The 22,209-nt window shown below is 44.7% G+C and overlaps 3 protein-coding genes and 1 long non-coding RNA gene across 7 annotated transcripts; 2 read left to right on the top strand and 2 right to left on the bottom strand.

The window, feature by feature from the left end:
- The first annotated feature begins 9 nt into the window (after positions 1-9).
- On the top strand, positions 10-13,539 carry LOC125984561 (uncharacterized). The gene is made up of 7 exons (XR_007486986.1): positions 10-83; positions 253-334; positions 11,961-12,049; positions 12,116-12,203; positions 12,351-12,568; positions 12,645-12,714; positions 12,807-13,539. It is a non-coding gene; the product is annotated as an uncharacterized lncRNA (long non-coding RNA).
- Positions 1,324-3,921, bottom strand: LOC125984553 (nicotinamide riboside kinase 2-like). 3 transcript variants are annotated; one of them, XM_049746524.2, is made up of 8 exons: positions 3,759-3,921; positions 3,594-3,684; positions 2,663-2,711; positions 2,282-2,459; positions 2,128-2,199; positions 1,952-2,058; positions 1,635-1,720; positions 1,324-1,559 (listed from the first exon to the last, which is right to left on the bottom strand). In XM_049746524.2, exons 1-7 carry the CDS (start codon positions 3,782-3,784, stop codon positions 1,635-1,637), a joined length of 609 nt encoding a protein of 202 aa, XP_049602481.1. In that variant the 5' UTR covers positions 3,785-3,921; the 3' UTR covers positions 1,324-1,559. The 3 variants fall into 3 exon arrangements, with proteins under 3 accessions (XP_049602481.1, XP_049602482.1, XP_049602483.1); XM_049746525.2 differs by having other exon boundaries at positions 1,324-1,556; XM_049746526.2 differs by lacking the exon at positions 2,663-2,711 and having other exon boundaries at positions 3,759-3,814.
- LOC125984546 (caytaxin-like) lies at positions 4,480-12,929 on the bottom strand. Its single transcript, XM_049746503.1, has 12 exons — positions 12,828-12,929; positions 12,623-12,678; positions 12,338-12,547; positions 12,028-12,186; positions 11,746-11,848; positions 11,547-11,678; positions 7,073-7,159; positions 6,907-7,005; positions 6,800-6,826; positions 6,682-6,729; positions 6,447-6,495; positions 4,480-4,908 (listed from the first exon to the last, which is right to left on the bottom strand). The coding sequence occupies exons 1-11, from the start codon at positions 12,902-12,904 to the stop codon at positions 6,456-6,458; spliced, it is 1,038 nt and encodes a 345-aa protein (XP_049602460.1). The 5' UTR covers positions 12,905-12,929; the 3' UTR covers positions 4,480-4,908; positions 6,447-6,455.
- Positions 13,540-17,492: 3,953 nt separating the features above from the next.
- LOC125984547 (retinal homeobox protein Rx2-like) lies at positions 17,493-20,492 on the top strand. 2 transcript variants are annotated; one of them, XM_049746505.2, is made up of 4 exons: positions 17,493-17,857; positions 17,966-18,371; positions 19,407-19,657; positions 19,822-20,492. In XM_049746505.2, exons 2-4 carry the CDS (start codon positions 18,071-18,073, stop codon positions 20,260-20,262), a joined length of 993 nt encoding a protein of 330 aa, XP_049602462.1. In that variant the 5' UTR covers positions 17,493-17,857; positions 17,966-18,070; the 3' UTR covers positions 20,263-20,492. The 2 variants fall into 2 exon arrangements, with proteins under 2 accessions (XP_049602462.1, XP_049602461.1); XM_049746504.2 differs by having other exon boundaries at positions 17,771-18,371.
- Positions 20,493-22,209: the final 1,717 nt, after the last annotated feature.

Genomic DNA, 22,209 nt, shown 5'->3' with positions numbered 1-22,209 from the left:
TTTATAAGAGCGCTGCAACCTGGGCACTGGTTTGGCGCAAGACTTCCCTGATCAAGACATGTAAAAGGCACAAATAATAGCCAGTAAGTATTATGATATGATGCTGAATTGAGACTTAATTGTGTGTGGAAAGTAAAGCAATCACATCAAAATGTTACCACCCAAAAAGGCGGCAAACTAACCTTTCCTTTTTGCTTTGGAAATAAAAACATTTGAATACTTGATGCTTTGAATATATGTGATTATCTGTAGGTGTCCTCCATGGCCTTGCTTCATGAGCATGATGATGATATATGGAATACACAACTTAAATGATAAGAGCCACACACTGCAGGTGAGATGCTTAAAACCTTCTTTTTGTGCTGCAAGAGATAAATAGATTGAGATTTACTTCTATTATTTATTTATTTATATATATATATATATATATATATATATATATATATATATATATATATAATAGAAGTAAAGTAAAAAAAGTGCTGAACACATTCATCTCGCACAGCCACCATGTAAGGAGGGCCTGGTTGTATTTTTGGTAGTCGCTATGGCAATGGCTGACGTGAGGGCTCGTTGTCGAGTAGTCACTTTACCCCGCCTACGCCTGGCAACTGACCTGTGGTCCGGTGGCATGTTTTTAAAAATAACTCCCTTCCCTCCTGACACCTTATGCACTTGGTCTGAATATAAAATGTCAGGCCAGCTGCCATCTATCTACTCAAGAGCTGGTATGTGAACACCCACACCCCCTCGAGTGTATCACAAGATCCACGCCAAAGGTTTTGGTAACATATTGTATGTGAATAGACTTGCCAGACATTTTGTTCAACCATTGCACAAATATTTGACCCCTCCTAATTTCGGATTCATCACACTTAAATGTTGTCAATCAACAAACACATTTTGATACAGTGGTACCTCGACTGCAGCTGTTGCGCAATGCACTATATTAACTTGTCTTGTATTGTATGAGGGACAACCACTATTGAGTTTTTCCAGATTTTTGATTATACATGTTGTACAATAGTATATACTAATCAGTAAAATCAAAGAAATTTATTTAAAAAAGAGAAATAATAAAATATTTTTGCCACCTGTTTACTGCAGTGTTTCGCTGGCAGACCAGTAACATGTAGATGTAGACATTTACATTTTTGAATTATTTATCATTTGTTCTAGATTTTTTTTTATCACAAAAAAAAGATAAGCATACTGTTCCTGCTGTAATTCATTGCAGATCGTAAATGTGTGTATTTGATTTGATCTTATCTGTAATCTCATAAAACATGAGTGCTACAGAGTGAAAAACAACTGGAAACAATGGAGTGCTTTGTTGACTTTATGTATTTTCACTTGACAAACACGTACAGCAACATGTACAGATATGTTTGTTCAACCCGTGCCATAGCAGGGGTGGCTTTTTATCTTTTCCGGTGATTAATTAATACAAAAGACAATGTTACTATTTACACATTCTACAAGGCGTAGCCTACATGTCATCAAACCCTTCGTTGTTATTTACATTATCTATACACAAGATCTTCTCAGCCACAATCCTGCTGTGGAAAGACAAAATGAATGTTAAATATCCCAAAATAAAATAAAAGTAAAAAGAAAAGATGAATAGAATGTACCTATGAGTTATTGAGGAGGGTGTTCTGGATGCTCTCAAACACCATGGAGTAGATGTCATCTTTCGACATCATTCCATCAAGGTACTCTAAAAGGGAAAAGTGAACTGTTAGACAGTTTTTACAATGTCAGAAAGGCTGCAGACTAGTTCATGTTGCATTTGGGGCTAGTTTTAGTCTGATGATTAGCCTGGTTTAGCACTCAAGCTAACTTGCTTAAGCTGCCTGTTTTTTGTTTAGCCCAGTTTTAGCAGGCTAGTTTAACAAAACACCGCGTATTGTTATTGTTGACTATTTTGGACCAGTGGACAATAACGCACCTATTGTGTCACATTGGCTCTCCATTTGTTTGCGGTGCTTAAGATACATGGGCCACACATGGCCGTCAAACAGACCGGGCGGGTCGGGGACTGTGTAGGTTCTCGTACTGCGAAGACAAAATCGGAACAGTTTTAGAAGACTGCCATAACTGACTGTTGGTCAGAGAGTCTCCTACCTTCTCCTCTTCTTGCACTCCTCATAAGGAAGTGAAATGTAGAAGCACTTGTCATACACGTCCATGAGAGGCCTGCAGAGAGATGAGATCCGGTTAGGATGAGATTTTGAGGTCCGCAGGTGACTGGTGATGTGTCGGCAGGGAAGTGACCCACTCGTAGTTGTAGATGAGGAAGCCCTCCACGATGAGAATATGGATCCCCTTCTGATCCGAGTCGCATTCCTCGGCTTCGGGTGACAGGCTGACGCCATGGGAGCGTGCGAACTTGACCGGGCTCTCCTGCCAGCCTTTCACCGTGCTGACCATAGCCTCCATGTCCATGGCCGTGATGACTGGGTTGAAAAGAAACAAAAGCCACTTTCAGTAAATTGGGCCTCATCAACGTGTTGCTAACACACATTAGTCACTGTTAGTGAATACCGTGTGTTTTTAGGTTTAGGATTGGATAGTTACCAAACCAAAAAAAAGGGAAATGTGTAGGAAAGGAAAAGTACATGACTGCATATGGATTTCCCACGTGAAAATCCATTCTTACCATCCCACTGTCTAAAGCCGTCCTCCCCGACTTCTATTTGATCGGGTTTCTGAAATAACAGTCACCAATGAAACATGGCTGCAACCTAGTAACCCGTCGCAGCTGATTGCACCTGGACAGGGCAAGTCAAGGACCCGGCCGGCTCCACACGAAGAAGTGCACGATCTTTAGGCGGGCATTTTGGTTGGATTCGTATAGCGTATTCACAATTGTAGTCACTCTTTAGTGGATCTTATGGATGACGTGTATAAACTTGTTCACATTACATTTTTTTGCTGTTGTTCATCTTAAGATTCTACAGACCACATATTTCCAGGTTCATTTGGAGGATCAGGATGCACAAAACAAAATGATACCAACCAAAAGAAGGATGAGGCAAAAACATTTGGAATTCTAATCTGTCAAAGGGACTCGATATCTTGCAGAAAACCATTTTGCGGATTCATTTGATGGATTCTATGGTATTTCATAGGACGGTTGGTATCACTTTTCAGACATCTCTCACAACAGAAACGGGGGACAAACATTTCGGTGGTTAATTGAGACAATCCCATGGACTGAAAATAAAACGTGACAAGATGAAACTTTTTGGTGGGTTCATTCATTTGACCCTTCAGATTGGGAGTTTCATAAGGGTTTCTCGTGGTACACCCAGCTGATTCCCATTTGCTTATTTTAGGGTGTGACTGTCTTGTATGTCCATGTGATTGGATTTTTGGCACCATGGAAATGACTTTACGCTTGCTTTCATAGGTAATCGAGGCTCAAAACGTTTCTTTTGGACTAGAAGACGCTCGGCCTTGATGATTGGCTGTCCAGGAGACAATCAGCCACTTGTGTTACTAGGCTACTGCCACGGCGGGACAGAATTTTAAGTTTGTGTCCTCAAGGGCAATCGATGTAGCGTACCTTCATCGCCATCGCCTCTTACCTTGAAAAAGTCATCCTGGTGCACCACGCAGCAGTTGGGCAACGTTCTGAGCAGTTTGTCAGTCAGGGTGGTCTTGCCACCATTGGTCACTCTGTGGAACGGATAAACGGAAACCACCTGTGAAGTTAAGAATTCTGGATGGAAGTGGCTCAAAAGGATACTCACCCTCCAATACCGATGATGAATTTCATGTTGGTCGCCTTAATGTGGAATTCAGTAACTAAAAGATGGGGAACCCCGCTACGCTAACACTCTCTCAAAGCCTTCTCTTCCTTCTCGGCCCAGTCGTCCCCCGCCTTTTACTACTTCATTGATAGACAATCTCGGTGTGGGCTATTTAAAGGACAAAGAGCCGCCCAGAGAACCAATGGGATTGCCTATCCTGGAGGAGGCTGGCTGTCATTTGCATTCAAGCCCAAAAGTGTTTCCACCTTTTATGGCGGGAGGGTTAGGGTTCAGGGTAAGTGGGAATGTGGCACCTCAGAACCTTCTTAAAGCACTGCTTTGATTCCAAGCTGCCACAAGATTTTAAATTTAAACTCTTCAAGTGAATCGAAAGTGTTTCAAGGGGAAAACCATCGAGGTGATTTTAGCTAGCTATATTTAGCTTCATCGGCGTCACGTGCATTTCTGATACAACCGTGCGGATTTTGTGGTGGTAAGCCATGTGGCCGGCAGCCCGGGCACATCATGGCCACCTCTAAAGGGTCGTAAATAAGACAAATATCCTGCAGCTTGGAAAGAGTGGCTGACTAACGACGAGCTGCATGTCATGAGGTACATTTATTTGATCTGCTGAGACATAACAACTATATCAGATTTATAACTTTGTCCAGGAAGTGTGAAATGCGTTCTGGCAATGAGGCGAGTAAAGCATCACTACACGTGCAGCATGACAAGCATATTTATTATACCTCCACTTCCCCTTTTTAAATATTACAAACAGCATGTCACATTTTTATGAAGAAGACTTTGAATTAGTTTCATTTGTTGACAATTGCCATCCGGCAAAAACGACGCAATCATGACGGAAAACAAAGGGATTTATAGAAGCATGCCACTTTTGCATGGTCCGCAGAGGCTCCCAGACATCATCATTGCAAATGAATTAACCACATAGCATTCATAACAAAAATATGTAAGCTATTTTTTTCCCCTTCTGAAAAATATGTATACACAATCCCTTGATACGAAGGAAGAGAGTAAAGCTTTTCAGTACAACCTTGACGGGATGTGAGTGACAAACGATTGTCTTGCATGTTTCACATCCAGTGTGGCCATCTTGTCTCTGGCAATCTTCACCATCCTCAAAGTGCTGCAATGCAAACACGCATGGTTCAGTTTGTTTACACTGCAACATTTGTTAAAACATCCTAGCAAATGTTGCTTTCAAGGTGAAAAGACAGTGTCAGTTCTATGTTGGACACCCTGACAATATGGCCCCTAGTGGTGTTATGTAGTAATACAATGCAACATCATTATGCCGCTAACCCCAATCACATTTTTAAGCTTCTTGTGTCTTCTGTATATAAAGAAGTACTAGTAAAAAAAGTTCCCTCAAAATATCGTGAGTAAATATTCCCCAAATTCCCCGCATCATACAAAATGTTGCCTGTGACTTAATAATTGAAAGTGTGTCAATGCATCTCCCCCTGCTTGAACCCTGTCGTGCATTCCCAGACCAGCTGAAGGCTTAAGTGATCTGGTGTATAAAACGTTCCCGAATGGCGGGACGAGCACAGTGCAAATTTCCTCCGATTGCAGGGCACCATATGTGACGTGGATCAATTTGCCGGCTCGGGTTGGCCCGGGGGCTCGCTCTTTAAAAATAGAACCTATCAGGTGTGCACAGGACAACTTAAAAAGATTAGCAGCTGTGCTTTATGTAACGCTGGCGTCCTCAGGAAATATGAGGTGTGAGGATCATGTGAAATGCACGCAGACACATACACACACACACACACACACACACACAAACACATACTGGGGCAGCATGTCACTTAGCACGCTTTAAGTAAAGCCACAGAAAAGCAACCATACTTCTACTGATGAATGTGAACTGCTGAATGCTAACCAATTTTTTGCAGAAGAATTTTTACAGCTGGAATAAATTGGCAGGATTTATACAAGTTACAGACAGGACTTCAAATGATTGTATAACTCCAGTATACCTTTTTCTAACATCTCACTCATTATGCAATTTGTTTTTAACTACATAACTGTAATACCATCTTTCACGTTGTAGTATTGTTGAGTTTTATTAGCCTAGTTTATGATGTTTGCAAGTCGTATGGTGGAGATGTGCCAGGGCGCAGTGCCTAAGGAGCACAGCGTTAGCGTGACTCGTCAAAGCGTGTGTTTAATGTCGTAACTGACTGTACATTCCCCATCACAGCTGCGCCATTGGGCCAGCTACTATATATCGGCGTTCCTGAGCCCAGAGCTCGTCTTTGCTGACATTATCAGCCCCTGACCCGACCGACCCTGCACTCTTTATGGCAGCAACTATCAAATTGTGCATTCTATAACTATATTATACCGCCCTCTGGTGGCCAAAGTTCATACACCAGAAGGAAGATTGAATTCAAATCATGACACTAAATCAGTGTCATACTTTGCATTCTTTTAAATGATATTCTTAATGTATGTTCATACGAAAAATCTTCTTATTTAAAATATGTCGCAATGTCTTTCTTATTGTTTTATGGGTAGATAGAATGGAATAATGACATTTCATTTCACTTCAATGTTGCAGTATCTTATTGTTGGCCATTATGTTGTTACTCAGAGAGGCAAGCTTTTTTTTTTAAGTGGTTTGAAAAGCACGAGCAGTCGCGTTATGCCAGCACTTACCTTTGAATCTCAGATGTCACGGCCAATCTCAGCCATCGTTGACTTCGGCCTGGAAGGGGGGAAAGAAGAAGATGTCAGGGTCATTAGGACTATTACACTATTTAATCACTTATAGCTTAGTCAAAATGTCTTCCCTTCGTCCAATAGGGAATAATGCAGGGACAAATCATTTTGTTTCTTCGGTCAGCGCTGTTTGATTAGCATGTCAAAATGTGTGAGTGCAGAATGAGGTCACCTTTCTTTGGGCGGCAGCGTGTTGGCATTCTGCTGCTCTTGCTCCAGTCTACATGAAAGCAAACACACGATAAATCTGTGCAGCTATTAGTAAATGGCATCCTTGCACAGAAACTCACTTGGCTTTTATCTTCTCGTCATCGTACCTGAAGAGGCAGAGGAGATAAGCGTGTCAAACAAAGCCAGCGTTAAGTGACGCAGATGTTTGGTTTGGGAGGCTACTCACTGCAGCACGCACTCGGGCACCTGCACATGCTCCATGGGGATGAGCAGGCTCAGCTCGTCCAGCGTGTGCACGTAGCGGATCTTGCTCAAGAACTTCACGCTGTGGCACGGATAGAAAGTTGTAAGAAATTTGAAAAACACATTTTCTTTTATAAAAAGTCACTGACCTGATGAAAGGTCTGGAGATGGCCAGGATGGTGCGGATGAACCACGTCGGGTGAACAATGATCAGACACTTGAGGTTCTTCCTCAATCTGGCAAAAAAACATTTCAGTGTCACTTAAAGGGCTAGGGACATCCCCTTTTTTTTTCAATTAGAACGGAATTTGATAGAATGTATAAAGTGAACACATTTGCCGCATTAGAAATTAAAAATGGACACCGATTACTAAGAATAAAGCTGAAATGAAATGCCAGTTTATCGATCGGGTCCCGCACGAAGCCAAACTGGCGGCGCCATTACTGTGACGTCACAAGTTGTACATCTGGATGTCAACAAACCCAAACAACATGGCAGATGATAGCGACAGCTCCGTTTCTAGCGGCAATATTAGCATCATTTTATACGATTCAGAAACCTCTTTTGATGCAGAATATGATGAATCTAGCAGTTCACTCGGGCGAACTGGAAGCCGTGGCTGACAGGGGCTGTCCTCAGACTGCTGAGGGCCAGGGACAAGGCTTTCAGAGCGGGGGATGAGGCTGGCTTGAGGACAGCGAGGGCCGACCTGTCCCGAGGCATCAAAAAAGCGAAGAAGGCGTTCTCGTGCAAGGTCTCCACCCACTTCAAGGACAGCAAGGACGCACGTAGCCTTTGGCGGAGCATTCAGACCATCACGGACTACAAGCCCGCGCCGAGGAGCTGTGAGGGCGACGTCCGTCTGTTGAACGATCTGAACTGCTTCTTTGCTCGCTTCGACGCCCAGAACAGCACTTGCCCGCTGAAGAACACTCCCCCCCCACACGAGCAGCCCCTGCGCCTCTCTGCCGACGGTGTGAGGAGGGCGCTTGCCGCTATTGACACCCGTAAGGCGGCGGGCCCTGACAACATCCCGGGTCGAGCGCTGAAGGACTGCGCTGGGGAGCTGTCGGGTGTCTTCACGGACATCTTTAACGTTTCCCTGCAGCAGGCCATCGTCCCCTCGTGTTTCAAGGCTGCCACCATCGTTCCTGTACCGAAGAAACCTGCACCGTCCTGCTTCAATGACTACCGCCCCGTGGCACTGACGCCTATCATCATGAAGTGCTTTGAGCGGCTTGTCATGGAGCACATCAAATCCGTTCTCCCCCCCGCCATTGACCCTTTCCAGTTCGCGTACCGTGCCAAGCGGTCCTCTGAGGATGCCATCTGCTCTGCCCTCCACTCGGCCCTCACACACCTGGAGAGGAAGGACTCTTATGTGAGGTTGCTGTTTGTGGACTTCAGCTCTGCCTTCAACACCATTGTGTTGACTTCCGGAAGGGTCACACAAAACACCTGCCGCTGATTATCGATGGTGCTGTGGTGGAGAGGGTGAGCTGCACCAAGTTCCTGGGGGTGCACATCAGTGAGGACCTCTCCTGGTCCGCAAACACCTCGTCACTGGCAAAGAAAGCTCAGCGACGCCTGCATGTGCTCCTCAGGCAGTCCTGTCTACATTCTACCGTGGCACCGTTGAGAGCGTCCTCACCAGTTGCATCGCTGTCTGGGGTGGTAACTGCACTGAACATAACTTGAAGGCCCTGCAGCGCATAGTGAATACGGCTGGTAAGATTATTGGTGCTTCGCTCCCCTCCCTGAAGGACATTTACACTTCCCATCTCGCCCGCAAGGCAACCTCGATTGCGAGAGATGTGAGTCACCCGGCTCACTCTTTGTTTGATCTTCTGCCCTCTGGGAAGAGGTACAGGAGCCTGCGCTCCCGCACCACCAGACTCGCCAACAGCTTCTTTCACAAGGCTGTTAGGACCCTGAACTCGCTACCCCCTTCTGCGTAGCGTGCGGCACTGTTGCGCTATTTTCTGGAATGTCTGCTGTACGCGCACTTGCTCCTTTTTTGCTCCTCTTATTTATTTATTTATTTATTTATTTATTTATTTATTTATTTATTTATTTATTCATTCATTGTGTTATTTATTCATTATTTATTCAGCACGCTGTTGTTATACTTGTTTACTTGTTTGTCTGTTGTGAGCCATGTCTTGTCACCGTGGGAAAGGGGGGAACGAAATTTCGGTTTCTTTGTGTGTCTTTGGCATGTGGAGAAATTGACAATAAAGCTGACTTTGACTTTGAGCTGAGCACATTTTCTGAATTGTGCCCCTCCCGTCACTCTGGTTAGGTTGGCATAGTAAAAAGTGCTCTTGGGGGCTTTAGAGTGCCAAGTTGATCTCGGCACATGAAGACATGACCGCCTGCAACGTTTGGTTTAGGTTTTATAAGCATTTTTAATTTTATTGCTTAAATCGCATTTTCTCAACGAGCTGAGCACGTTTTCTGAATTGTGCCTCTCCCGTCACTGTGGTTAGGTTGGCATAGTAAAAAGAGTAGAGTGCTGAGTTGACGACTGCGCATGGAGAAATGAACATCTGCAGCGTTTGGTTTAGGTTTTAGGCGCATTTTTAATTTTATTTCTTAAATCGCCTTTTTTCCACGAGCTGAGCACGTTTTCTGAATTGTGCCCCTCCCATCACGCTTCAACATACTTTTCAAAGTCAAACTCTCAAAGTCTCCTTTATTGTCAATTCCTCCGCATGTCAAGACACACAAAGCGATCGAAATTACGTTTCTCACTATCCCAGGGTGACAAGACAGAGTTCACAACGCACATACAAGTAAACAACACAGGAAAATTAAAACAAGAAGATGAACAATAAGAGTGATAGCACGCTAGCCGCTCCCGATGCACAGCAGAGTCCGGAAAGATGACAGTCAACCAGGCCACTGTGAACACGAGCAAACTCAACCCATCTTGTCGTCCCGCGAACGAACGTACGCCAGGATAATGGAAGGCACGGCTAGGCGAGCTGGGTTGGCCGCAAACCTGGCCCGACGTATCCGCGCTGGCCCCTCTTCTCTTTTTGTTTACATTCACTGAAGCTAAACGCGTACAACTTGAGACGTCAATGAGACGTCACTTCCGGCTGGCGGCTCGGTGCAGTCAAACTCGTCTGTGCGGCAAATTTAAATGATATTTTTCAGAACAACAGCTTCCTTTTCGTTGTTTCGAGCGTCAATTTATATTTATAAGCCCATAAGCTAACTAAAACCGATTTATACATATACCGGTGTCTCTAGCCCTTTAAAGGCCCAGAGACAACGAAAAGGAAGCTGTTGCTCTGAAAAATATAATTTAAATTTGCCGCGCAGACGAGTTTGACTGCACCGAGCCGCCAGCCGGAAGTGACGTCTCATGACGTCTCAAGTTGTACGCGTTTAGCTTCAGTGAATAAACAAAAAGAGAAGAGGGGCCAGCGCGGAGACGTCGGGCCAGGCTTGCGGCCAACCCAGCTCGCCCAGCCGTGCCTTCCATTCTCCTGGCGTACGTTCGTTCGCGGGACGACAAGATGGGTTGCGTTCGCCTGATAGGATCCACGAACCGGACTGCTGTGTGCTCGTGTTCACAGTGGCCTGGTTGACTGTCATCTTTCCGGACTCTGCTGTGCATCGGGAGCTGCTAGCGTGCTATCACTTATTGTTCATCTTCTATTTTTCCTGTGTTGTTTACTTGTATGTGCGTTGTGAACTCTGTCTTGTCACCCTGGGATAGTGAGAAACGTAATTTCGATCTCTTTGTGTGTCTTGACATGCGGAGGAATTGACAATAAAGGAGACTTTGACTTTGAGACTTTGACTTTGAAAAGTATGTCGAAGCGTGACGGGAGGGGCACATTTCAGAAAACGTGCTCAGCTCGTTGAAAAAATGCGATTTAAGCAATAAAATTAAAAATGCGCCTAAAACCTAAACCAAACGCTGCAGATGTTTATTTCTCCATGCGCAGTGGTCAACTCGGCACTCTAAAGCCCCCTGAGAACTTTTTACTATGCCAACCTAACCACAGTGACGGGAGAGGCACAATTCAGAAAACGTGCTCAGCTTGTCGAGAAAATGCGATTTAAGCAATAAAATTAAAAATGCTTACAAAACCTAAACCAAACGTTGCAGGTGGTCATTTCTTTATGTGCCGAGATCAACTCGGCACTCTAAAGCCCCCAAGAGCACTTTTTACTATGCCAACCTAACCAGAGTGACGGGAGGGGCACAATTCAGAAAATGTGTTCAGCTTAGCCCAAGTGAACTGCTAGATTCATATTCTGCGTCAAAAGAGGTTTCTGAATCGGATAAAATGATGCTAATATTGCCGCTAGAAACGGAGCTGTCGCTATTATCTGCCATGTTGTTTGGATTTGTTGAGATCCGGATGTACAACTTGTGACGTCACAGTAATGGCGCCACCAGTGTGGCTGCGTGCGGAACCCGATCGATAAACTGGCATTTAATTTTAGCTTTATTCTTAGTAATCGGTGTCCATTTTTAATTTCCAATGCGGCAAATGTGTTCTCTTTATACATTCTATCAAATTCCGTTCTAATTGAAAAAAAAAAAAGGGATGTCTCTAGGCCTTTAACTGTTTGATGACCACACGACCCAACAGTCTTACTTCCTGTCAATCATCTGGTAGCATCTCTTCAACCAGCCGATGCCGGGCATCTTTCTGCGTGGCGTGGCTCCATTCAGGTAGACGATCATGTAGTCGTCGGCCACCAGCAGTTCCAGGCTGCTCACCACGTACCTGAACGCACACAAACACACACACAAGTGAGTGAACAGTTTATGAGCAAATCTCCCAAAGGACCTACAAGAAGAGGTTCTCCATGATGTACGAGTAGTCGTCACAGCTGCTGTCTGGGAGGTGGCAGGCTGCAAACACTATGATGGCATTCAGGCCTTCTCCGTAATAGCCTGAAAGCAAATAACCGTTCCATTAGGGTTTCTAACTGGAGTGAGTTAGAAGAATTGTAATTGACTGTCATTTTATTTTTTTCTATTTTCTTCACTGATTCCTGAATAACAGGACATGTGGAAGGACATAAAGCGACACAGCGAAGGGATCACCGCTCAATGGCAAGCTGACAACTCACCCCCGTGCGTGACCACCCTGAGGTACGGCCTGATGACCTGCATGTCGATGCGCTGCTCCTGGTCACCGATGATGACCGTTCTCCACAGGCGGCCTGACGAGTCCCTCTCCTCCTCGCCTTCGCCCGGGAGACACTTGGCGCTGGCCACTGGGGTGTCGTCTGGATAGAAACAAGAAGTGAGCGTTACCGTCTAGGCTGACCTTGATAAATATTATTACACTAAATATATCTTTTGTTAAATCTATTTGTGTCTTTGGTGTACTAATAACTGATCAACACATATTGCTTTACATTGTGCTTTCCCGCTCACCTTCCCACTCCAGCTCATTCCCGTTATTGGCAAAGTCCAGCGAGTCGGTGTCGTCGGGGGTCTCAATGTCATCCACGTTGATGTCCAGGTCGTCCGAGAGCAGCGAGCCCTCGCTGTGCTCCAGCGACAGGTTCATGTCGGGGGCGGTCAGCGTGCGCCGCTTGGACTGGTCCCCGGTGGAGCCTCCCACATTCAGACTACTGGGGGGGTCTGAGCCACAAAGCCGCTAAGGTAAATGTTACAAGGCATAAAAACAAGACAAAAGCATGTCAATGGGTTACATACTGGTGGTCCTGTTGTCCGTCAGGCCACACGAGGAATCGCCATCTTCTGGGAGAGGCCTGAGGAGATACGCAACTTAATGGACACAGCATTAGGTACACCTGGTCACCTACTGTACTGCATGCCTTGAGCAAAGAATTAAAGTCATTCTGGGAGACATCACCTTACTCATTTGAACTCCCAAAAGGACATTCAAGCGAGCGGTTACCTGGGGAAGTCCTCATCCTGCCACTCGTCCTTCACCTCCATGCTGTCCATGCGTAAAGTGGCCTCGGCTGTCCCCATGGCGTCTGCAGCTTGGTTGAGAATTGGCTCGCTGAGTTTGAAAAATACACAAATTGGCATTGATCATAATGAGCTATATTCAACTATTGTTTTTGATGTTTTTTTTTTTTTATTCATATCTTTGATCCATTTTATGACAGTCAACAGGATTGTATTTGATAGTAGACTGCATATGCGTCAATAATGTGCATATAAGGGGAGAGGGCAGAGTTTATTGTACAGTCCATTTGTTCACTGGTTTGAAAATGATGTGACACACACACACACACACACACGAACGCACACGCACTCACAGGAAACAAAAAATAACAGCAGCTATATGACTAAAAGGCCTTCTGGCAATAAAATGCTGCCCGCGTTGTGGTCAGATTCAAAATGGAGGTGGAGAATTGCATTTTGTAGCTCGTTAAGGGGATCAGGGGCCAAAGGTTAAAAGAAACCATTATCGCTAACATGGCCCGCAGCGGGAGAGTGATGACGACAATATGTCAATAGAGCAATGCTGAGTGACGCTCAAAGCAAAATTCAATAAACAGCCATTAAACAGCCATTAAACTGCAAGATAAGGTCAGTTTGGATGCATGCGACTTTTCATAGTTTGCAAGGTTCAATAAAAGGCTTTCATGTTTATCAAACCATGGAGGTGAACTTCACTGAACACTCCAAAACACATTTATAAAAATGTGTATCATCTTAAGTGAAACTTCTCTGATCCGCTGTTCAAACATAACAAACGACATCGGCGCCCATACAGGCGGGCTGCTGCGTGCGTTTACTTACTTAGAAGACAAGCGCCCGTGTGCTGCGATGACAACAATGCGCCTTCAAAGACGGCCGAGCATCCCCGGCTGTCGTCTGGGAGCGGTCCTTTTTACAAGCGGGAATGGCCAGCTGTTAAATCCATGCTAGCTGACATCGCTACTTTTTGGATGACCTCCCAAAAAAAAAGCAGGAAATAAAATCCTTCTGTTTGTCACCTCTGCGTAGTATCCTCTCTTCTAAAGCCACGCCTCCTATAATCCTGCAATGATTATGTCATCCATATGCTGGTTATGTAATCAAACCAGCCTCCTTTTTAGAACTGAATGGCTCCAGGATAGCACGTTTCTCCCTTCTCTTCTCCGTCACGTTCCTTCAATTCATCATCGGGTGTGTTTATTTTTAAAATGTACTCACGCACTGGCCAGTGTGGAGGTTTCCACTCTGCTGTTTCTAGGCAACCGTATCCTCCTCTTCATCCTCCCTCGGCATCCCTTTTAAGCTCTCTCACTCTTCCTGCTGCCACACGTTAACATTTTTCCGCTGGCTCACCCGCCCTTCTTTCATCAAAATGCACTAAGCTCTCAGGGCAGTGAGTTAGTGTGGACAAACAAAGTGCTGTTTTCAAGGCTTGTCATGTCCTAATGCTTGCGTTGCTGTAATTGACAAAAAAATGGCATGAATTAAAAACAAATGTAAATACATTTTGAAAATTAAAACATTCAGTCCGAACAATGAAAAAAAAAACATTGAACCTAAAAACAATTTTAAAAAATGTAATTCGACAGAATTACATCCTGTCTGCATAGACAGCACCGCTTCAAAGCCGCCACTGGAGGACGCTATGCTGCGAGTGAAGCTGTAAAGGGCCCACTGTCCAAAACTGACGGCCCTTATGTTTCTTTTCCAATGTCCCACCCTGCCTCCGTTAAATCAGTTAGTGAAAATTCCAATAAAAGAGATGCTGTCGACACTTTTGCCGAGGTGTAGCGGAGTGTGAAGACAAACTATGACCTAAATGTGCATTAAGCGTGGATTAGCACACACGATTAGATGAACTCGCCCTAAGAAAGCACACACACACACACACACACACACACACACACACACACACACACACACACACACACACACACACTCACGCACACTCACAATGTGCATGGGCCACTAGGGGGCAGTATACTACATACATACACACTACACGTACTTTAGGGATGACACAGAAGTTGCAATAATGTCGAAGTGCAAATAACGGACAAATAATATATTGACTGCCTGTGAGTATTGCGATATTATCTGTCTACATGTGTTGCACCACCGGTTGTGTTTAAGTATAACTTTAAAGGTTTGCTGCCACAATATACCTCCACCTCTGCATACCTCTCGGCTGCCTCAGATCAGTGGACCAGATGCTACTTCTTTTTACTTTATGTACGTCATTTTCTACACAGCTGTGTTTGTTTCAAAGTGCTCCAGAAATAAAGTTGAGTTGAGGAGTCTGTCCAACCTTCAATCCATTTGAAATCCAATAATTTTTAGTCCATCCGTCTGTACTCACATTGTGTACTCAATTCAAGCCAAAGATCAGACAGTTATTTCTAAAGGTTTAACTTTGTGTTGACATCAACAGCAAGGTGATGGTGCGTGTTAGACGGCGTGCACTTCCTGCACCGCGCCATGACATCAACGGATGCTGCGCGGCTTATGGGGCGGCTTTTCGGTGTCGTTTATTTTATTTGAGCTCGAATTAGCCGAGATCGGATTAGTTTCAAACGGGACCGTTCAGCCAGGTGCTCCCGTGTCAGGATGTCGCTGTTTAAACAGGCCTCTTAGCCCAGTGCACTTTAAAACAATAACTTACTTAATAATCACATTAACATCTCCTGTCGCTACGCTGACGTCAGCACTTCGGTGGCTGCGGTTCAAACCGAACCTTCGTTAAACAAGCTTTAATCTTCCACAGATAAGAGACCCAAAGGACGTAACTAAAGTGCAAAAAGAACGGAGGAGCAGTTCAGGAGAACAAGCATGACGTGTACCAAGCTGCACGTAAGCTCTTCTGACTTTTCTTGCACAGACCCCTTCCTTCCTTTTTTTAAAGCCCAAAAATTCTCCAAAATGTCAATAAACAGTTAATATATATCAAATGTTCTGGGAAATATTGGAAAATATCCAAAAGTCAATTATCTGGGGGGGGTCCAAACATATTTTAGGGAGGTGGGGGTCAATGCCCCCGGGATGCCCCCTCTATTCTATCTACGCCAGTACCACAAAAGCGTGATATAAATCGTAGCCACCTGCTTACTCCCTGTGCTTTTTGAACTTTTAATAACACTCGCCTTATGTCAAGTCACTTTTCTCAGCAGCTCACATAGTTTACACAGTGATTGATGGATAGATAGATTGACAGAGATAGGTGCAGTGAATTACATAAACACTGCAGATATATTGCCTCATAACCTAAATTCAGATTAACAGTACATATATTAAAATAAATAGCCGCACACTGATGAATGACATTCAAATAAATCAAAGGTCTAAATTAAATGTAAAAGCCAAAATGAAACCACTATGAAAAGGACAGCAGCAGTCGACGTAATGTTGAAGGGTTTGTCTTAGAGCAGAAACAATCCTGTCTGCAATAAGGGAGCCTAAGCTGGATGAATGCAGGAAGGGTTTTAACCCCTTTGCCCATTTTGGCAAACTAAAAGATTAAAAGATAAAGCGGCAGAAAAGCTCTCAAGGTTTCTTAAATGCTCACCAAACAACTTGGCCTGCTGCGTCACCTTGGAAAATGTATGCTATGTACTTTCCATCAGAAAAGATAGAAGCATCTCAATGTCACGGACAAAATATTATTTTCGAGCAGTATAGATGATGGATGGATGGATGGATGGATACAATGAGGCAAAAGGACTGCTCACTATAATTTGGTAAACTATTGCATGACAATTTTGTTAAAAATCCTAAAACAAAATATATTTATATATGACAGCTTTCAGGCAGTAAGCCTGCCCCACGCCGGCCCGCCCCGCCATCATCTCCCCGTCTTCCTGTTCCCCATCCCCCTTTCTTTTTCCTACCTTGCTTCCCTCCTTTCTTCTTCCCCCGTTCCCTTGCAAGCTGACACAGCGCCTTTCCGCCATTAGCCGCTTTGTGGCTAATAGGATGTGGCGGGCTTACAGTGTCATCTGATAAAACTAAGATGCTTGGTAGCTACACGGCGCCCGCTTAACCAATTTGCACTCAATTAGGATAATGGTGGGGGAAACAAGCAAAGAGGGACAGCTTTAATATATTAATGTGATAACATGATTATCAATTTCGCTCACCAATGACTCGCTAGGTGTCACTACTGACTCTGTGACGTTTGCGTGAGATCGAAATGATTACAATCGCCTGGATTCATTGCTGTTGTCAAGCACATGGTTTAAATGTTTACAAATATACGTATGTCGCAATTAATAAGAGGGCATGGAACATTCATTATGAATGTTTGCCATGAAACAGTGATTCAAATATTGAATCGCCATTCAAACTCAGCTCAAGACTCTTTCCACTTGCTATGGATTCATATTTAAAAAATAATTATTTTCTTCTGGAGGAACTTTTAAAATGGTTCCATTTGGCCCGGAACATGACATGTTGGTCAGAAATAATCGAAAAGGGAAATGATTCGGGGGTGTTTCCAGCGGCTAAGCATTGAAGTTAAAAGTCCATCCATCTCTTGTGTCTCCGGAGTGCGTAATGAAGGGATTAGCGCACAACTCTCGCTTAGTGGCCTTTATCTTGTGCACAATGGCTTTTTTGAAAGAAAGTTTTGTCAAGGCTTCATTAGCGACGGCCTCCGACTGGGCCCTGAATGCGGCGCACATTTGGAGCAATTACTTGGGCAGAAAACAACTGTCAGTCATTCTTAAAGGGGAAGGATCCCAATTAATATACCTCTTAATCCCTCCACCGTTTGTCTTCCTTTTTGCGCTCTATTGTGTGTGTGTGTGTGTGTGTGTGTGTGTGTGTGTGTGTGTGTGTGTGTGTGTGTGTGTGTGTGTGTGTGTGTGTGTTTTTTCCAGAAAGTTTGGTTTGGCGGTGGAAAACGGGATGCCGTCATCACATTTGCTCACTTGGTGGGGAGGCGTGGGGGATTTGGAGGACTTAAGGTGGAGCAACAAGTGCCACTCGCAAGCGGATAGCGTGAGTAGACCGCTTCATACTACGGGCCATGTCCAGTCTCTGACCGGAAGCAAAAGTAAACAAGATCTCCTCTTGTTTCTTGGACTGTTCAATGGTTCCTTCTTGCAGGAAGATAAACATGTCCATCTTTCGGGGTTTGGCAGCGGAAAACGCAAAGTGATCTGAGCGTCCATCCGCTTTCCCACCACCGGAAGCACCCCCGTAAAGGCTCGGATGCATTTGTCAATGGATACGCTGGCAATGGTGGAAGATGCTTGCCTGGACAACTATGACATGGCAAAAGGCGCCGGCGGGTCCAGCAGCGGGGGCAGGGTTCACAGCATCGATGTCATCCTGGGCTTCGCCAAGGAACAGGACTCTCTGCTCCAGCACCACGCCGCCCGCGACCACCATCACCAAGATGATGACCACAGGCAGAAGGCCACGCGGCAAGACTCGCAACTTCCCGACAAGCATGACCCGTATGGGCATCTTTCAGAACGGGCCGATAACTCCCAACATTCGTCCTATCATGGTGAGCCACGACAAAGGAATAAAAGTCGTGATTTTACGTTGAACCACGCGGGAAGATCATAGTGCAAATCAAAACTTCTGAGAGAGAATTGGACTACTGGAATATTTGAAAAATCAAATACTGTAAATGTAAAATTTAAAATATATTTGCTTTCAGACATTTAAGAAATGTGATCATTTCAAAAAATATTTTTGAATGATTTTCAACAAAGGTGAACACTTGACTCTAGTGACAAAAGTTGAAAGAAATAAACATACTTTTTAAATATCAAATTGATTTGATAGTCTAGATGAAAAATGTCTCCATTTGTAACTAAAATTATTATTATTTGTAAGATCATTGTACGGTGGACAAACTTGTGAACAAAAGTTCTTTGAGGCAGCTGCAGAAGAAACAGTGAGGAATAACTGGAATCCTGCAGAACAACAATAAGTCAAAAGAATTTAAAATTCCAAATAAAATGTCGATATTTTTCAAATTCTCATTAGCTATTTTCCGTTTGGCTGGGAGAAGTCACGGTTCTCCTGCCATAAAGTGAAGCATGTTATGTTCATGGCTAACCTGTTAGCTTTCAAGTGTGCCAGTTAATTGTCCACCCCCATTTTCCGTGTGACACGCTCATGAAAAAAAAAACGATATATCCAAAACCCTGCCGTTAAAGACAACCACAATACGCTATACCCAATCGTTCCAAAAACTGTATCCCGATGACCTAATCTAGCTACCGTGCTACATTATATCATCATCACAAGCCTTGTTTTAAAACATCTTAGTTTTTAGGAGACACAATGCGGACCGCATGGAAGGATTAAAGTGAGATTTAACTGGTAGGTAGCATCTGTTCCTGTGGGATTACCTTAAGGGAGGAATTCAGTGAAAGATGTCATGTCACTTGGGGCTCACCGAGACCCCCCGTGGTATGGACCCACCACCAAGGACATCAGTGGGATTTCACTACTCGATGCACCTAGACGTTATGTCCAGAGGTGCTTGGCAGAAGCTGTTCGGTTATTCAAATCTAAACTATCTTTTCAGAGTCAGACATGTTCTGCGCCGACAAGTGCGACGGAGAGGTGAGTAGCATGCCAAAGGACCTAGCTGATGACTCTCCCAAGGGCATGGTGGAGGAAGAGCACAACAAGAAGAAGCACCGCAGGAACCGGACCACCTTCACTACCTACCAACTGCACGAGCTGGAGCGCGCCTTCGAGAAGTCCCACTACCCGGATGTCTACAGCCGTGAGGAGCTGGCCATGAAGGTCAACCTGCCCGAGGTCCGGGTGCAGGTATGGCCTATCAGCTTCCATATAACATTGGGGATCGGGATCTTAAACCCAGTCCCATCTTCTGTATTTTAGACTGCTTTTGTCTTACACTAAGTCTGTAGACACTAAAAGTGACACACGAGTTCGTACTGGTCCCAATAAGTGAGCTTCATGTCTATGTCCAGGTGTGGTTCCAGAACCGGCGTGCCAAATGGCGACGTCAAGAGAAGATGGACTCCACCACTATGAAGCTGCACGACTCTCCCATGCTTTCTTTCAACCGGGCCCCGATGGCGCCCGGCGCGGGATCGGCGGCCAACCCCATGCCCCTGGACCCCTGGCTCACCTCGCCCATCCCCAACGCTACGCCCATGCACACTATCCCAGGCTTCATGGGCTCGCCGCAGGGCCTGCAGCCGGCCTACCCGGGCCAAGGCTTTCTCGGCGGACCAGCCGGCCTGGTGCAGAGCATGCAGCCCATGGGGGGGCCGCCGCCGTACCCGTGTCCGCCTAGCTTCAATGACAAATTCCCCATGGAGGACGACAGGAGCTCCAGTATCGCCGCACTCAGGATGAAGGCCAAAGAGCACATTCAGTCCATGGACAAAATGTGGCAACACATGTGATCCTCCTTTTTTGTTTTCTTTTTCCTGGGCGGCTCTAGGGAAGGTTTACAAACTATGCTGACTACATACAGGGACTGTGGATGGTTTCTTACCCACTTTTTGGTGGACACATTTACATGGAGACCAAAGGGTGGGTTGGGGTTTACAGTTTTGAGCATATCTGGATCGAGCCTTTTCATTTTGCTCGCTACAAGTACCAGATGGAAATGCGACTAATGTAAATATTTTTTTTTAAATCGTATAAATTTGAGATGGCAACAAAACTTTTTTTTGCATCTGCACTGAATACAGATTAGACATTTCTATATACAGTATATATATTAAAAAATAAAATTAAAAAAAAGTACAAATGTTGGCCTCATTAGTTGCACATGGGCGGGGCATGCGGGCAGAGTTTGGTGAGTCAAATACAAGCCGGAAAAGACAGAAGGGGGCCCTATTTTTGTAGACATGCGCCTGTGCACTAAGCACGGTTTCATTGTCGTGCCGGGCAGGCCCAGTTTCGACACTCAGATTGACTTGAATTACAGCATTTGTGCTTTCTTTACCATTTTGGTGGCATGCACGGCAATGCCACAAGAGGAAACCTGCTGCAAAGAGTGTAATCCGGCCACTCAGAGGCTAATTTAAACAGACAAGCCTGCCTCTTAACACCTAATTACTACTTTTAAAGCGATTAAGTCCAGATCCTCAGTCATAGACGGAATGTCCTCAGTTGCCCCAGAATAAAAAAGCCTTTTCATGACCTGATTCTCATCCGACAACCCTTTTAAATTATTGTTCAAATGTGATTATCTTTCATCGCTTAGATGATCTTTCAAATGACAAAAACATGCATGGACATGTTTCAATGCTTTCGAGTTGTAAGTCAAGTCTTTCAAAAAAACATTAAAGTTACAGTAGCTCCACTGTAAGACTTGTTTTTCTTGACTCGGCTGCTCTTAATGAGAGGCAGCGTACAATGGGTGGGATGGCAGTCCACCAAGGATATTTGCCAGGCTGTTAGGCAGATGAGGCTCCACTCCATCAGGCTCAAGAGGGGGTGTCACAGGAAATCCCACCCTCCCCCTCACCAAGCCGGCTCGCTAATTGACCTCCGATAAACTTCAAGCATCAAGTTATAATAAGTTAAATCTGTCCTGGAACTTTTGTTTGTGCACTGAGACTCAATATAAAACAATCAACAGATAATGAGGTAATGTCAGCATCATATTACCTGCACCGTCCGGATAAATGGCTGACTTGTTAGGGGCGGAGCTTATGTGGCATTTTGCCATTTTGGTCTACCAAGCTGAATGTGGAAAAAACAGAAAAATTAAAACGATTCATTTACCAACACGTATATGTGATGTCAAGACACATTTATGAGATTAAAAAAAATGGCTTTTTTTTTTTTTTAAAACAAACAATATCCAAAACATTAACATACTTGGAGGCAGGAAGGAAGTTTCCCATTTGAGCATCAACACGGCATCCACGGGATCCCACTATTAAGAGAAAGAACAAGGATTAGAAAAAGAGTCAAGAGTGGTCTAAAATTAGTGAACTCCATGAACGCACCTTAATTTAGCAACAGGGCCCAGTTCAATGGGCATTAATGACGCGCGCGGTGATGTTATTTGCTCGGCCGAGCGTGAGCCGGGGCTCCACTTAACAGGCCCGCAAGCAGACAGGGTCCGCGGTGGAAATAATAAGGGAATAAAGCGGAATTAATGAGGTTTGATGCGGAGCACTTCTCAAAGGGGGACACCGGTTGACATAATTGGGGATCACTCGGCAGGGCTTGAGGGCTGGCGCCACTTACATTTCTGCTGTCCAGTCCCCCCCCTTCCGCGAGTCTAGTGGCTGCAAGAAGTATTATCATGGAGCTAGAGACAAAATACAAACGAAACAAACGGAAAGGGTAAACGGTGCTCTGCGCACTAAACAAGTCGAACAGGTGAGCAG

This window comes from Syngnathus scovelli, chromosome 17, assembly GCF_024217435.2.
Source record: "Syngnathus scovelli strain Florida chromosome 17, RoL_Ssco_1.2, whole genome shotgun sequence".
NCBI classification, from domain to species: Eukaryota; Metazoa; Chordata; class Actinopteri; order Syngnathiformes; family Syngnathidae; genus Syngnathus; species Syngnathus scovelli.
Note: the sequence above shows the minus strand (reverse complement) of the source record. Positions and strands in the feature narration are given on the sequence as shown.